General features: G+C 41.2%; 1 protein-coding gene across 1 annotated transcript in view; it reads left to right on the top strand.

Moving 5' to 3' along the window:
* The first annotated feature begins 1,055 nt into the window (after window positions 1–1,055).
* Window positions 1,056–13,893, top strand: part of TGFBRAP1 (transforming growth factor, beta receptor associated protein 1) — a 29,151-nt gene continuing 16,313 nt past the window's right edge. The window contains exons 1-3 of the mRNA XM_004686187.2: window positions 1,056–1,751; window positions 8,369–8,563; window positions 10,787–10,941. Coding sequence (XP_004686244.1) covers window positions 1,064–1,751; window positions 8,369–8,563; window positions 10,787–10,941 — 1,038 coding nt within the window. The 5' untranslated portion in view covers window positions 1,056–1,063. The remainder of the gene's footprint in view (window positions 1,752–8,368; window positions 8,564–10,786; window positions 10,942–13,893) is intronic.

Here is a 13,893-nt window from a genome sequence, read left to right as displayed (position 1 = left end):
ATGAGACAACCCTATTTTTGGATTGCTTGACATGCTAGACTGTCCATCCAGTCTCACTCCAACCTACATCAGTCTTCTGCAATTCTCGTTAGAGCTACAGTCTACTTTCCTGAGGGATTACCAGGTGAGTCTGCCTACCAGCTGAGAGACCAAGGATGGCTGTCCTGCCCATTTCCACTACCTTTGACTTTGTGGTATATGAAACCACAAAGTCCTTTTGACAAGAAGAAGAAAGTGAAGGGCTACAGTGTGGAGCAGTCTCTCTCCCAGGGACTGTCATCCGTTACGTGGCACATTGCTGACGTCCCAATTCTGAATTTTCCACCTCTTCCCCCAAAAGACTTGGAGCTTTGAGACACATTATCACTATTCCATACCAACATTACTTAACTCTAGAAGCCAGTACCTTGTTGGGGTCAGCATACCTGCTTCATTGGGGAGTACACCAAGGGTTTCAAGGTGTGGTTTCTCCTTCCATGTTTCTGGCAAGTTTCCAGGGGCAGAATTTAACAATATGATGTAGCTGTGCCCCCATGTTCACTTAAACGCAAAATCAAATGACCAGAGAAATTTAGGCGAAGACCCATAAAGATCATTTTTGCCTTTTTCTGAAATACTTTTTACTGAAGCGACATTGGTTTATAACATAGATGTACATATGCACAAATCACCAGCTGTATACATTACATGAAGTTTACCACCAAAAGTCTGATTACAGCCTCCAAAATATTTTTGTCATGATGTTGTTTAGGTGAATACCTGTGCTTGTCTCCTCTGGCACAGTGGAAGGAAACACAGTAAATCTCAGCTAGGTAGAGAATGAGAGACTTGCCCTAAATGAGAAGCATGTATACGGGCTTCCCTTCTGGGTCTCCCCCTTGTCCAGTGGGAGGAGACCAAATGGGAAATCTTTCCTTTCCTTTAAAATGTTTAAAACAGTGTTCAATGTTTTCTTTCGCCATATAGCTGAGGAGCGGGTTTATTGTGACTGGAGTTGTTCTGCTGATCCCTAGTTACTCTTACATTGACTTTTTTCTTCCCTCTTTCAGATCAGCCAGCAGACATGATGAGCACCAAGGCTTTTACACTGGTCTCTGCTGTGGAGCGGGAGCTGCTGATGGGCGACAAGGAGCGTGTTAACATAGAATGCGTGGAGTGCTGTGGCAAGCACCTCTACGTGGGCACTAACGACTGCTTTATTTACCACTTCCTGCTGGAGGAGAAGACTCTGCCCTCTGGCACAGCCTCCTTTACTGCCACTAAGCAGCTGCATAGACACCTGGGTTTCAAGAAGCCAGTGAATGAACTGCGGGCGGCATCAGCCCTCACACGGCTGCTGGTGCTGTGTGACAACTGCATCACACTGGTCAACATGATGAGCCTGGAGCCCGTGCCCTCAGGGGCCCGCATCAAGGGGGCCGTGGCTTTTGCCTTGAACGAGAACCCTGTGAGCGACGACCCATTTTGTGTGGAAGTCTGCATCATCTCTGTCAAACGCAGAACCATCCAGGTGTTCTTGGTGTACGAGGACCGGGTTCAGATCGTCAGGGAGGTGTCGACACCGGAGCAGCCCCTGGCCGTGGCTGTGGATGGCCACTTCTTGTGCCTGGCCCTGACCACTCAGTACATCATACTGAACTACAACACGGGTGTCGCCCAGGATCTGTTTCCTTACTGCAGCGAGGAGAAGCACCCAATCGTCAAGAGAATAGGGAGACAGGAGTTTCTGCTGGCGGGCCCCGGAGGGCTGGGTGAGCAGGATGCTAGTGTCTCTGCTTCCCACTGCCGTTTCTCTTTGCCTCTTCTCCTTGAATTTATACTGAAATCTGAAAGTTTAGTCATGAAAATGATTAGTCATGAAGAGTGTCAACACTGACAATATGTGGGAACATGTGAACAGACTGGCATAGCCAGTGTTTACTAAAATTTCCCAATACTAATACTGTCTTGTGAATGTGGAGTTAATGGAACAAAAATAGGCCAGTGTCAAAGCTAGTTGTATGTTGTGTGAAAGTGGAACCTGAAGATGGCCCCTGAAAGTTCCTTAAAGTAAATAACTAGAAATAGCAAATCTATAAATCTCTCTTCAGAGTTTCCCCAATGGGTGGGCTTGTTAGTTGATTACTATTACTCTTCTTTCTAGAAAGGAGTTGAAATAGCTCACGTAATAGATATTTGCCAGTATGAAGACTTCAGTATTGTGTCCATAATTTTTTCTTGTATTGACTTCAGTTTCATCCCAATGAAAAGTTTTTAGCAGCTAGTTCCTTGAAGGACTTTGACCTTTCTTGTATGGCCTTATGAAATAACCTGCACTGCCTTATCAAAATGAAGAATCAAAGCTGCTAACTGCAGGAATATCTGGTGCTATTTTCTATGAACTGTGGATGACTGAGGTTAGAATTAGCATGTGAGTCTTGTGAGAGCCAGGAGTGCTTTAACCTTTGACAGTCTGGGTGTGGCTTTCTCATTTCAAAGTGATGGTTCAAGCACGTTTTCTTGAGATCAGAGGCTATAAATGCAGCATTTCACTGAGAACATTTCAGTATGTGGGTCTAAGTTTCTTTAAAAAAGAAAACTGATATACTATTATAGTCCTAAAAAAAAAAGTAAGCAGTAATTCCTCAATATTGTCAAATACCAAGGCATATCACATCTCTCCTTTTATCATACACATGTAGAGACATACATAAATATATATGTATATGTTTGTTTTTCATTTTGAGTAAGATTCCACATAAGGCTATATATTGCCATAGACTGATAATCTGTTAAATTTCTCTTTAGGATCTTTCTCCTTCTCTTTTTATTTTTCATTCTTTTCCTTTTTTTAATAAACAAGATCATTTCACTGATAGCTCCCATAGTCTGGATTTTGATGATTCCATTGCCACTATACTGTTTAATATATCAAGCTGACCTTTGTGTGTTATCTGCAACTTGGTAATTAGGTCAACAGAGGTTTTGTCAGATTCTAGTGTTTCTTTTTTTTTAATTCCTTGTTTTGGAGAGAGGCAGCCTATTTCATAAATGGTGGTGTACTGTATCAGGATGACACAATTTGGGGGGTGGGGGTGGGAATCTTTTTGTGATGTAAAATAGTATTGCTGAGTATTGCCTGGGTCCATGAAATCATTAGCAGTGGCGAGCAGCATTCTCTTTCTGCACATTCCTCCTTCAGTGATACCTAGGCTGCTTTGGGAAGAGAAACTTCTCATTAAGTATTTGGTTGTCCCCAGGTATGTTGTATAAGAAAGGCAGGATAAGACGAGTTTCAATAAGTTGATTCCTTCTACCTTCCAGAAGTACCATTAGCAATCATGGGTTTAAAAAAATATAGTATGTCTTGGGCATCTGTTCTGGGTAGAAGTTTATTCAGGGTAACAGCTGAGCCCTTTTCATGTGACTCTTGAACTTTGGTAGCTGTCTTGCCTTCTGATACGAGAAGGTGTTCCAGGTTCACCTCTTGACTTTCCTGTCTTAGCTCTGGTTTCAGTGTTAGGATTGAAGGAAAATGACAGGCAGTCATATTTGGATGCATTTTATCCAAGCTTAATAGGTCTCAACTTTATGGACATTGTGCTAAGTGAATCAACCTTCCTAATTGTTCTGCCTTTAAGCTGTACAGTTGTAAGCAAATTGGAAGATGATGTATCACAACATAATAATATTACACCACTTTCATTATATAACTTCAGAAATTAAGTCCAAACATATTGCTATAATGAATACAGGTGCCCTATGAAAATTGAAAGCTCTGTGTTTTCATTATGCTTAACTTTCTATCTACCTAGTTGAAATTTTACTATTTTAAGAAATGCTTTGTTGAAAAATTTGCACTACAACTGAGCATGGTAACTTTGATCTCTACCCCTTGATAATGCTTCTTGAAGAAAGCAAATAATTAGCTACTCCTCACCTCCCCTGGCACCCTCTCCTTCCCAACCCAAACAAAAGGGCTGCTGGTCTTTTTAGAGAATACACAATGAAAATTAATAGTGGCTGATGGTGTACCATTTACATATTTGTTGCATTTGCACGTTGACTGCACTTACTCTCTCGGAGCAGATGTGGTTTTGGGTGAATTTGCCCTACAGTGGAAGAATAGTCACCATTGGGTTGTATCTTGTGCTTTGAGCTTCTGGGGTACCCTATGACCACCAGAGCTCCTGCACTAGAATACGCCAGTTGCAGAATGAATGAAAGAATGAAAAAATGAATACAAGTGATTTTTTTTTTTTTGGTAGCATGACAAGTGTTTTGAGTCTTTTAGAAGTTGGTCATGTTTTTCGTGCTGCAGGACCTTTAACTCTTGTTTATGTCAGTGAGCCTATGGTCAAGTTGTTTTTGTTGTACATTGTTTCACTTAAAGTTGCAGTTTCCAAGAACCTATGGGTTTCTTAGGTAAGATTTTACTAGAGTAGAAACAGAGCTTGCTCCCTACTTAGCAAGATCATAAAGTGGGCGGGTGTTGGTAACAGTCTGCTCCTGAGTGGATCTGCAGTACCCTGTATAGCTTCACCTGGACACCCCAGTTGCCAGATACTACTCTGCTCCTTTATCCTAGTAGAATCTGCTTTTCATTCTGTATAGCATCTTGATCTCTGTTCTTGATCTCTGAGCTCCATACTTTTATTTCAAGAACATTCATGTCAGAGCCCCTGCATTCACAGTTCTTGGGTCTGACAGTGCGAGACAAACGTGGTGACCCCAGTTTATTTCATTCCAGGATAAGGCTTGACAATGTTTGTTATCTTCATTCTCACAAGAGTTATGACATGTAAAATGTGACTGTCTCACCAGAAATTCAGTGGAATCTTCAGGATTGCTCCATGCCTGTCCCTTCATGGGTGTTAATTTTTCCAAATCCCTGGGTGAGGACGGCCACATGGTACATGATGCTCCTGACTTGTTTTTCTTCCCTTTTAGACTCTCTTTAGCTTGCTGGTTCCAAACTCATGAAAAATTCAAGATAGTACCAACCTAATTTCCTCCTCTAAAGCTCAGTCTTAATTTCCCATAGATTTGTACTCTTGTCTCTTTAGCATCTTTAATACAGTTGGGAAACATAGGTGCTGCAGTTGGTGGGTTAATTCAGACTTCAATTGTGTCCTCTCTGCCCAAGCTCCCTCCCCTGTGTATGTTGTCCCACCTCAGTATTGTTCAGCCTTATCTCTTAGTGCTGAGTCATCTGGGGTATTTTTCCACATTTCCATTGAGCTCATTGGCTTCTTATCTGCTCTGGAAAGAAATGAGAATAAAAGATCTTCACCAGCCTGTGGTTGTGTTCTGCAGAAACATTTCTTCTTATGTCATCTTGTATTTGGCCTTGGTTTTCAAGGAGCTCCAAGAAACAATCTGTTCCCCTCAGGAAGAAACCTTCATCCTCCGAGAACGCATTTGAACTACAGGCGTCCCTGTCCCAGAGCCAGTGACACCCCCTGTTGCTCTGGGCACACTGCCGCCTCAGCAACTGGTATCCCGAACCCTGTTTGGTTTCAGAAGGAGCCCTGTCTGCCCCTAACCCTGAGGCTAACAGCCCAGGGTGAGGCCTCTGACTCACCCTTTCTCTGGCTACACTGAGTCATGTGCCAGGTTCTTTGATGCACCTGTTACCCACCTCTGTTGGCTCCCAAGCCCTGGCCTGACTGAAGCCTTCTTCCTGATGGCAAGTAGCTGGCGGTCCCCCATCACATACGCCCACACACCACACACACACACAGTGCCTGAGTCCCTCCTTCACCACAGCCCCCACACCGACCCTGCTAAAGCATCCGTGATCCTGTGACAGATTCAGGCTGCTCTCCTCAGCCTGCAAGTTCAAGTCCCATGCTTCTGACTAACTTTCCAACCATCCTTTGCCTCATATGTGGTGTTCGCATGCAGTCTGTGCTCTGAGGACAACTCTCACGTCTCTGCCTCCCAAGACGCTCTCCTCTTCATATTGCCAGATGCCCCACCAGCCTTGGTGTCTCCTGCCCCTTGTGGGCCACTGTCCCTTGTCACTCAGCTGTCAGGACTTCACCTACCCACAGTGTTTGCAGAGCCCTGTAAGCCATTCTGAGCCTCTGCTTTTTTATTTCTTGTACAGTGACTGCCTATGTATTTTCCTTAGCCCCTTCATGTGTCTATAGATCTCTCCATACAAAGTCGGTGGCCGACATATAATAAGTACCTAGTAAATGTTTATTAAGTTCAAGTTGAGGCTAATGCTAATTTATAATTTTTCTTTCCGTACATACTCCATTTAATACATTAGTTGTTTTTTTTTTTTCCCATGTACTCTTTGGGGGTATTATATTTAACACAATGCTATTAAAGTGTGTTATCCGGTATTTAGCAATTGGACAGTTTGAAAGTAGACTCACTGAGTAAAGTAGTATGTGTAGTTTTGATGGCTACAACAAATTATTGCCCCAAAAGTTTTCCTTACACTGTACTAATACTCAGGACTGTAAGTTTACAAACTGACTAATGTGACAGTTAAAACTTGGTTATTTTTCTTTCCTTTAAATTTCTGTTCTTTTGCTACTCGTGAAGATGGAATCCCTTCACAAATTTGTCAGTTGTTAGCACTTTATCTTCTATGAATTGCTGATTCACAGCCTTTGTCTATTTTTCTATTGAGTTGTTAGTTTTTTTATAATGATTTTTAGAGCTCTTAAATGATTTTCACTTAACATGAAAATCTGGTTCAGAATGGCTAGGCAACTGTGACTCCTTTAGGGAAGTTGCACACGCTCGCACACACATAGCACACAATGTTCTGAGGTTGTGGCACAGTTTCAGTTTGGTGCCATTTCAGATGCCAACATGCAGTATTTAAAATGCTAAGCAGGGACGAGAAAGTACCGTTAGTATCATGCTGCAGGGAGGGCCTCTGAGCGTCAGGTGAAAGCAGAGCAGGCGTGATTCTATTGGAGGTGCTGAGGTTCACCAACAACTTAGAAGAAAAGAGCTACGTGGGTACTTGATATGTTTTCTGCATTTCAGTCTTCGCAACCACACAAAATTTAGAAGGGTCAATGATTTCATAAATTTAGGAATTTTGCTCATGGAACATATTTTAGGGACTTTGTTTTAATGGATTCACAGTATCATTTTCTGTTTTTTCCCTACTTCCCCTTTCTCTATTGTGTTTAGTAGAAACCAGTTATCTACCACAGTAGCGTCTATTCATTGCTGGCAGCCTGTTGTTTTTAAAGGTGTTTGATTTACATCAATTACATTGAAAACCGAATTAAAGTGGATTGACTTTACTTGGTGAATGTGTTAATGTGGATAAACCACAATATCTGGACTACATACAGCTCATGTGGAAATGACTATTTGATGTACAAGATGGATAAACTGTCATTTACTATGGAGGTTATTATTGACAAACACTTAATAGTCTGTCTTGAATTGCAAGATTGATTCTGTCCCTGTTTTATAGAGTATGGGTTTCCAAAATTAAACTTTAACTCTAAGCAGGGACAGTTCTTGATGAGACATCTTGTAGAATGTCTGGCACATCATAGATGTTTGATAAATATTTAAGTGAATTCATTCAACATCCATTGAACAATACTTATTGCTGAATGAATTTGTAAGGGAAGATCTGAAGGACTGGATATGGACAGTAAGCATACAAAGCTTCAGTTCTTTGCAAATAGTAGCTCCTGTGAGGACATGTACTTTCCTGTGAACATATGTAAACTTTTTCTAATCTTATTTTAATTGGAAGTAAATATATATTTTGGTAAAGTAGTTCTCATCACAACAATAAAATCATGTACAGTTCTTTACACATGAAGTATATTATTCTATTTTTTAAATTAAAATGATGGTGACACTGTATTCAGGTCCACCAACTTATCACTGGTAAGTCAAACATGAGAGACATAGGTGGGATTTAGGAAAACAACAGTTATTCAAGGCTAGTACCCTATCCAAAGATACCATCTTCCTAATTAAGGAAATATACAGACTAAAGGAATTATATAGATTTTTGGACCAGGATTAAGAACAAAGGAATTAAATTGTATTGGGTGAAAAGCAGGTTGGGGCAAAGAAATGTGGACTTGGCTGACGTTCACTGACTAGTCACAGGACACTTCATAAATGAAATAAGAGACTAGAGTTCTGAAATTTTTGTGTGTGTGTCCTTCTTCTGGGTTCTCAGTTCCCAGTTGGTCTTGGAGCTCAGCTGAGGACTGCTGAAAACTGGCCAGGTTTGCTGTGCATGTGAAAGCAAGTCTCAGAAAAGTTGAGATGAGTTTTTTTCTTTTGGGGTCTTAGCAATTTAACCCTTCACACTCATTTTCTAAGGGGGAGGGCATCTGCAGTTATCTGGAGGCCCCTAACTCTCGCTATGTTTCTTTTCTAGGCATGTTTGCCACAGTCGCTGGGATATCTCAACGAGCCCCTGTGCACTGGTCAGAGAATGTAATCGGGGCGGCCATTTGCTTTCCCTACGTCATAGCACTCGATGAGGAATTCATCACAGTTCACAGCATGCTAGATCAGCAGCAGAAGCAGACCCTGCCCTTTAAGGAAGGCCACATCCTACAGGATTTTGAAGGTACTAGACTACATAAGAAATCTAAGTCAAATATAGGTGTCAACTTTTTAATGACAGTATTTTTTCAGTAAAAGTCATTAAGGGCCCTTTAGGAGGCAAGCCTTATGTTTATCCTGGAAGACACACAAATGATGGAATACAGTCTCCAGACTTTAGGAACTTCAAGATTAATAGGAAGATAGATATTTGAACCAGTAGCTATGGCAGTTTAAGAGTCTGATCGGGGGGCTCTCCCTGGTGGTGCAACGGATTAAAGCACCGCATTATGAAGCTCTTAAGACGCCACTAAAGCACAAGTTCGATCCCAGGCCAGGGAGCTGACCCACATGGCGTAGCAGACCTCTTCTGACCTGCCCGCTGCTCCTCTCAGCAGTGTACTTTGTCGACCTGACTATTCTGCTTCCCACTGTCTCTGGTGAATCCTCTCACCCACCACACCTCTGACCTGTACCCCAGTTCTGTAAGCATAAAGAAATAAATCTTTAAAAAAAAAAAAGTCTGATCGGGGATAAAACCAATTGGCCGAGTAGAAGAGGGTGGGTTTCAGGAAATATCACAGAGGGCTTCTTGAAAGAGGTGAGCCAACCTTTAAGGATGAGTAGGAGTCAGCCTTATAAAAGAAACCTTATAAAAGAAACCTTCAGGTAGAGAGAAAGGCGCATGAATGTCTGGACGTAGGGCCGCACAGAGTTCACTGTGACTGCTGCCAAGTGTCAGAGGGAGGCCATGTGCGACAAGCAGACAGGACACTTGCGGGGGGAATTCCTTTTGTCTACAATGCTGTACCAGTGGAGGAATTTACTGTACTTCTACTAATTTTCATTATGAACATGTCAAACATACTGGAAAGTTGAAAGAAACAGAGTGAACCACAATATACCATGCACCTTGATTCAACATTTGTTAGTATTTCGTAGAATTGTTCAACAGGAAGTAGAAGACTCACATTTTATCTGTAATACTTTAGTACACGCTTTAAGGATAAGGGCATTTTTCTACATAATTATATGTGCTTCTCACACTTTGGATAATGGGCTCTACTATGTGTTCAGATTTCCCTAGTTAGCTTAACAATACCTTATGTTGATTTTTTTCTTTAAACCTGGAACTAATCTAGATTTATTTTTTTGCATTTGCCTTAAAAGGGCTGTAGCTCACCAAACACTACTTTCTGTTTTTGGTGTTAGGGTTATAAACTAACTAATTCTCACCATCCCTACACTAAGCATGACACGGGTTGGGGGCCATAGCCCACGCGTCGGAAGAGCACGTTTATTCACACCAGTATCCCAGTGCCTTGGCCACTGAGTGCTATGGGCAGGCCCAGGTATGAGAAAAATTACTTTGGTTGTGAGCTAAGCAACAGACATCCAGATTTGAGTGCATAGCAGGAAGACCAAAAGGTAGATGTGGTGGCGATGCAGACAAGGGAAGGCCAGGGCTGCAGTTAGACTAGGCCATGTGGCTGGGGTGGGAGCTCCGCTGTGGTGGAGTGGGATGGTTTGGCTGACCTTAATTTGCCTTCTGACAGAATAAAAAAGATCTTTCCATGACTTCCTTTAGTAGCTTAGAAAGTGTCTCCAGAAGGGAGCAGAACTCCGTTTAAAAGCTTCATCATAGAAGCTCATCTTGGAATGCAGTTCTGACTCTTCAGCGGGCCCTATATGAGTCTCAAGTAAAATGACCGGGAGGACAACAGTGTGGCTATGCTCAGTTTAACTCACAGAATTGTGGGGAATAGTAAGGCCACACCGAGATGTGTATCTGGAGGCAAGTGAGTGTGAAATAGTATATTGTGGCTCCACATACACTATAGTTTTCTGTAAACTGACCAACATAGAGAGAAAAAAAGAGTTTTATATATCAATTCTTGTTGATACTTTTAAGTGACCTCTGCTGCCTCACTGGACTATGTAGTATGTATTTATGAAATGGAGCTTAAATTATTAGCACTTCAAATTAAAAAAGGTTAGAAAAGCAAATTTTATACTTTGGAAATATAATATTAAGCTATATAATACTAACATTAACTGATAGTTGGCAATATGAGGAGAAGAAAAGGGAAGCATGATCATGTATAATTTCTCTAGGAATTCTGTGTTGGGAAAACTATGATGAAATTGATCAGCAGATCAGATAATGACCCCATTTGGGGGAGGCAGTATGGTTTTTTGCAGGCATTATGTTTTTTCCCTTTTCCAACACTATTGAATTTCTTCCCAGGAAGAGTGATTGTCGCCACAAGTAAAGGAGTTTACATCTTGGTTCCATTTCCTCTGGAAAAACAAATACAGGATCTTCTAGCAAGCCATAGAGTGGAAGAGGCTTTGGTTTTAGCAAAAGGAGCCCGGAGGAACATTCCAAAAGAAAAATTTCAGGTTTGTAATTAGCTAGTCACAAGAAGCCAGGCCTCTAAACCACCAGTTAGAAAACATTTGGATTTAACCAACAACACTGGCCCTCCCTGGGCAGTAGGCCTTGCACATACTTTAATATTTTGTGTTCAATTTTTCTGACGCATCCTCATTGTAGGATAGGGAAATAGTTTGCAAAGTCAGACAGTAGTTGGACTGAGGTTACAGCTCCTGACAAAGTCAGATTTGAGTCTCTAACTTAATTCTCATACTTAATATACCAAGTTGCATTTTTCATCAACTTTCTTCATTGATGGACCTTCAGAGAAAAGTCAGGGTGTATTGTTTTGTTTTGTTTTGTTTTGTTTTTTTACAAAGTTTATTTTTACAGGGTGTATTGTTTTTATAAACCAAAAGTGTGGCATCAGATTAATCCTAATTTACAATGTGTATTTTCTGAGATGGTTGAATTTTAAATTTATATTCATATTATCTAAAGGAAAAGCTTTGCTAGTCATACCAGAGACTATCTAATATTACATGAATCCATGTAAATTTCCTCAGGAGAAAATTTTTTGGCATCTATGAAGCACAAACTTTACTGTATAATAAATTATATTGATAGGATAACTTCAAATTATATCTGATGAAATTAGCATCTCTACATATTGTTACTTACATAATCACTTGTTGGGTTAGTTCAGGTTACTTTATGTATTGGAGAGTAACAGATCATCACATTGTGAGATGTCACATGAGTATCTAAATTAATTACTGAAGTTACTCATGAATTAATAATGATACCCTTGATACCAGTTCTCAGATTTCCACATTGATTGTGTGATTGTAAAATGAAACAATGATTTTTGGTCTTGCTTGATTTGTTTAACAGAGCGTGAGTTCTGGAAGTGATAGAAGACAGGATGTAGAATTAATGGTTATGGGAGTTAAAAAAGGGTATCTTTTCTACATTCCAACATGAGTTTAAAAACTTTTCTTCTTTATCCCTGTTTTTTTTTTTTTAAATCTTACTTGTTAGCATTCAGCAGGGGGCAGCAAAAGCAAAAAGAAAACGGCTTCTGGTAGTTTAGGGCCCTTAACTGGGCTGAGAACAGTCACTTCTGCAGGGTTTTCTTTCTAGCTCCGTGAGGTGATCGTGCTGAGAAAGCTGGAGATGAAGATTGTGTGCAGTTCAAGGCGATACTTAACAGATCAGTAGACAACACAGCCTTAAAAGCAGGTTTAGAAATCTGTAGATTAGAATTGTCTGATTTTGTTTCACAAAATTTCCAATTCTCCAAATTATAAGAAGGAATCTCAATTCAGTAATACAATACTAATACGGAGGATTTGACTTAAGTTTCATCTTGTATCCAGAACCCTACCGACCTCTCATACCTGGCTTGTGTTGGGCTCTCCACGTGCCCTCATTTAGAAGTCTGTTGCTAATTTACTCTCTCCACCTGAAAATTTGATAACTGTTTTCTGAAGGACAGACTAATAAATTCAAAAGAGAACAGAAGATTCTGTTGTTGAGTTAGCTCCAGTTCTATGAAGTTAATAGCCTTCTGCTCTTTTTTTACTCCTGCATGTTATCATCTTCTTCCTCCTAGCCTACCTGGCTCCAGGTTGGGTTACTCATCAAGTGAGCAGAAAACACTAGGAGGTGGCAATCATAACGGACAGTCAGGAAAGGTGACACTTTTAGGGAACCCAGTATGGACTGTGCTTGGTAAAATCTCTGATCAGCTGTGGGTCAGGGGATCAGATTCAGTGGTGTTCTCTAGGCTTTCTGGAGTCAACATCCACCTTGTGTCTGGGGTGAGGGTATCCTTTGCTTGCTGCTTCGAGGTCTCCATATATCATCCCCAGACTAGAATACAGAAACTAACTTCTATGCTTTTGGAGATTAGAATTGTGCACAAAAGTTGTCTCCTGCCCCTTTAGGGAGGGTAGGAAGAGATGACATTTGAATCCTGCAGCCACGAAGAACAAATTGTCATTTGGCTGATTTCTCATCAACAGGTCTGAGTGTGACTGAGAATTCTGCTTCCACAACAGATGGGTCATTTTTATTGTCTTTACTAAAGAGACAGTCTTAATTATTTCTGCTTTTGGAAATGTAACTGACGGCCCACACAACAGAACTTTGACCTACTTCATTTTGCTTATCATCAGGGGGTTGAGAAAAAGTTTTGAGTTGGAAATGGCTGGCGCCATAGTAGAAACATAAAGGCAGGTGTGAGGAGTGATGGATACCTGCCCTTTCTGACACGACCGAAGTAACTTCTAGGGGGGCAAGGTGGGACTGCCATTATGTTTTTAGAAACTCCTTGACACTGTCAGGAAGGCACCTTTGATAGTTAATTTGAGAGGCTAGATTGATGACTTTTAGGTGCCAACTGTCTCCCCCTCGTATTTCCACTTATTCAATGCCCAGCAGCACTGTTTTGACTGCTATGACTCTAGATGAACCACTTGAATGGAAAGAATTGGATTCCAGAATCAGAAATACCTGGTTTAGCTCAGTCATCAATTATCTGAAAATTTTGGCAAAGTAGTTCTTCAGATCAGTAAACATCTTAAATATGCTTGCAGTAAAAGGGTGTGGGGAGACTAAGCTTATGTGGGTACCATGCCTTCAAGGAACTTAAGGTTTTATAAACAGCATGATGGATTGGAAGGAGGAGGGATTAAGACATTCTAGAGTCCTAACTGGGAGTTGATGAGGGCCTGGGCCATGTTGATGAGGTCAGTAAGAACTAGTGAAGGACAGGGCCAACTACTACTTCAGAGAAAGGGTGGGTGAGACATGAAAACTGACCGGGCTAGATGGTGAGACAGGGGAAGGGTGGAACTACAGACACTGCCAGTTTCCAGTGTGTTTTGCTGTTTCTGGGTGTTAGCAGAACTAAGGGGTTCGATGATCAAGGGAATTGGGGTCGTACTGGGTTAAAGAACGATCAACTGACACCT

The sequence above is a fragment of the Condylura cristata genome, unplaced genomic scaffold, assembly GCF_000260355.1.
Source record: "Condylura cristata isolate star-nosed mole 26May11 unplaced genomic scaffold, ConCri1.0 scaffold00020, whole genome shotgun sequence".
NCBI classification, from domain to species: domain Eukaryota; kingdom Metazoa; phylum Chordata; class Mammalia; order Eulipotyphla; family Talpidae; genus Condylura; species Condylura cristata.
This window is presented reverse-complemented; position numbering and strand designations above follow the sequence as displayed.